The 1,213-nt window shown below is 60.2% G+C and overlaps 1 protein-coding gene across 1 annotated transcript in view; it reads left to right on the forward strand.

Annotated features, from left to right (window-relative positions):
* FUK (fucokinase) overlaps positions 1–1,213 on the forward strand; it is a gene marked incomplete at its 5' end in the record, with an annotated part of 3,742 nt that overhangs the window by 1,963 nt on the left and 566 nt on the right. Inside the window, 3 exons of the mRNA XM_010139964.1 lie at positions 90–277; positions 472–571; positions 1,106–1,190. Of these exons, the coding sequence (XP_010138266.1) occupies positions 90–277; positions 472–571; positions 1,106–1,190 (373 nt within the window). The remainder of the gene's footprint in view (positions 1–89; positions 278–471; positions 572–1,105; positions 1,191–1,213) is intronic.

Raw genomic sequence — 1,213 nt, forward strand, 5'->3', positions numbered from 1 at the left:
TCGCCACAGTTAGCGACGAGGGGCAGCAGCTACTGCTGCACGTGGTGGGTAGGGGGGCCAGTAGTGGCTGAGGACCCTCTGCTTCGCAGGTGGCGGTTGGCAGGACCAGGTGGGTGGGCTTGTGCCTGGCATCAATATTGGGCGGTCGAAGGCCCAGCTGCCGCTTAGGGTGGAGGTGGAGAAGATCCTGGTCCCTGATGGTTTTACCCAGACTCTCAACGATCACTTGCTGCTGGTGTACACAGGGAAAACTCGCCTGGCCCGCAACCTGCTCCAGGTAACGCCTGGGTGCTGCACGCTCTGGCTTCTGCTCCCCCCACTGGAGCACTTTGGTGCCTGTCCCCTTTGCTGGTGCAGAGCTTTGCCACCTCAACAAGAGCTGTGGCACCGAAGGCTGTGGGTGTGCCGCTGCCTCCCTGGCTGCTGCTGGAGCCAGGAGGGTGGTGACCGGGATGTTCTGGCCCCTGGCAGGACGTGGTGAGAAACTGGTATGCCAGGCTGCCCTCCACCGTGCAGAACGCTGATGCGCTGGTGAGCAACGCGGAGGAGTGTGCCCAGGCCTTGAGGCAAGGTGGGAGCCCCCCTTCCTGGGCCAGGCCAGCCCTTTCAATGACTGAGAACGACCAGCTTCCCTGGGGAGAGCTGGTGCAGTCCTGGCGAGGGGAGAAAAGATGGTGTAGGTTCTTGTAGCTGCAGAAGTCTCAAATCTTCCTGGCCCATTACAGGCAATGCTGCCAAATTGGGGCTGGAGCGAAGGCTTGAGGAAGCAGGAGTTAGACAGGCCAAGCCTGGTTGAATTTCTCCATCCCGTGGTGGCGCTGGGGGCCATGAGGAGCCTGTGCAGTGGATTCATTTGGCCTTTGGCCACTGGGATGCTGTGGAGGGGAAGCTGGGGCATTGAAGCAAGCAAATCCTCCCCCTCTGGAGGATTAAAAATAAACAGCCATGTGACAGGGCTGGGTTTGCTCACTCAGCAGGCTGAGCTGGGAGGAACTGGGCAGATGAGAAAGCGGAATTTAGCTTGGGCCGAGCAGGAGAGGCAGGGACGGTTTTCTCCACCTTGGGCAAGAGATAGAGGTTTGCACTATCCTCTTTTTACTCACAGGTAACCTGCCACTCCTGGGCAGGTGTCTGGAGCACTACTGGCAGCAGAAGAAGTGTATGGCCCCGGGCTGCGAGCCGCTGGCTGTTGGGGGCATGATGGCCGCCCCCC

The sequence above is a fragment of the Buceros rhinoceros genome, unplaced genomic scaffold, assembly GCF_000710305.1.
Source record: "Buceros rhinoceros silvestris isolate BGI_N320 unplaced genomic scaffold, ASM71030v1 scaffold37287, whole genome shotgun sequence".
NCBI lineage: Eukaryota > Metazoa > Chordata > Aves > Bucerotiformes > Bucerotidae > Buceros > Buceros rhinoceros.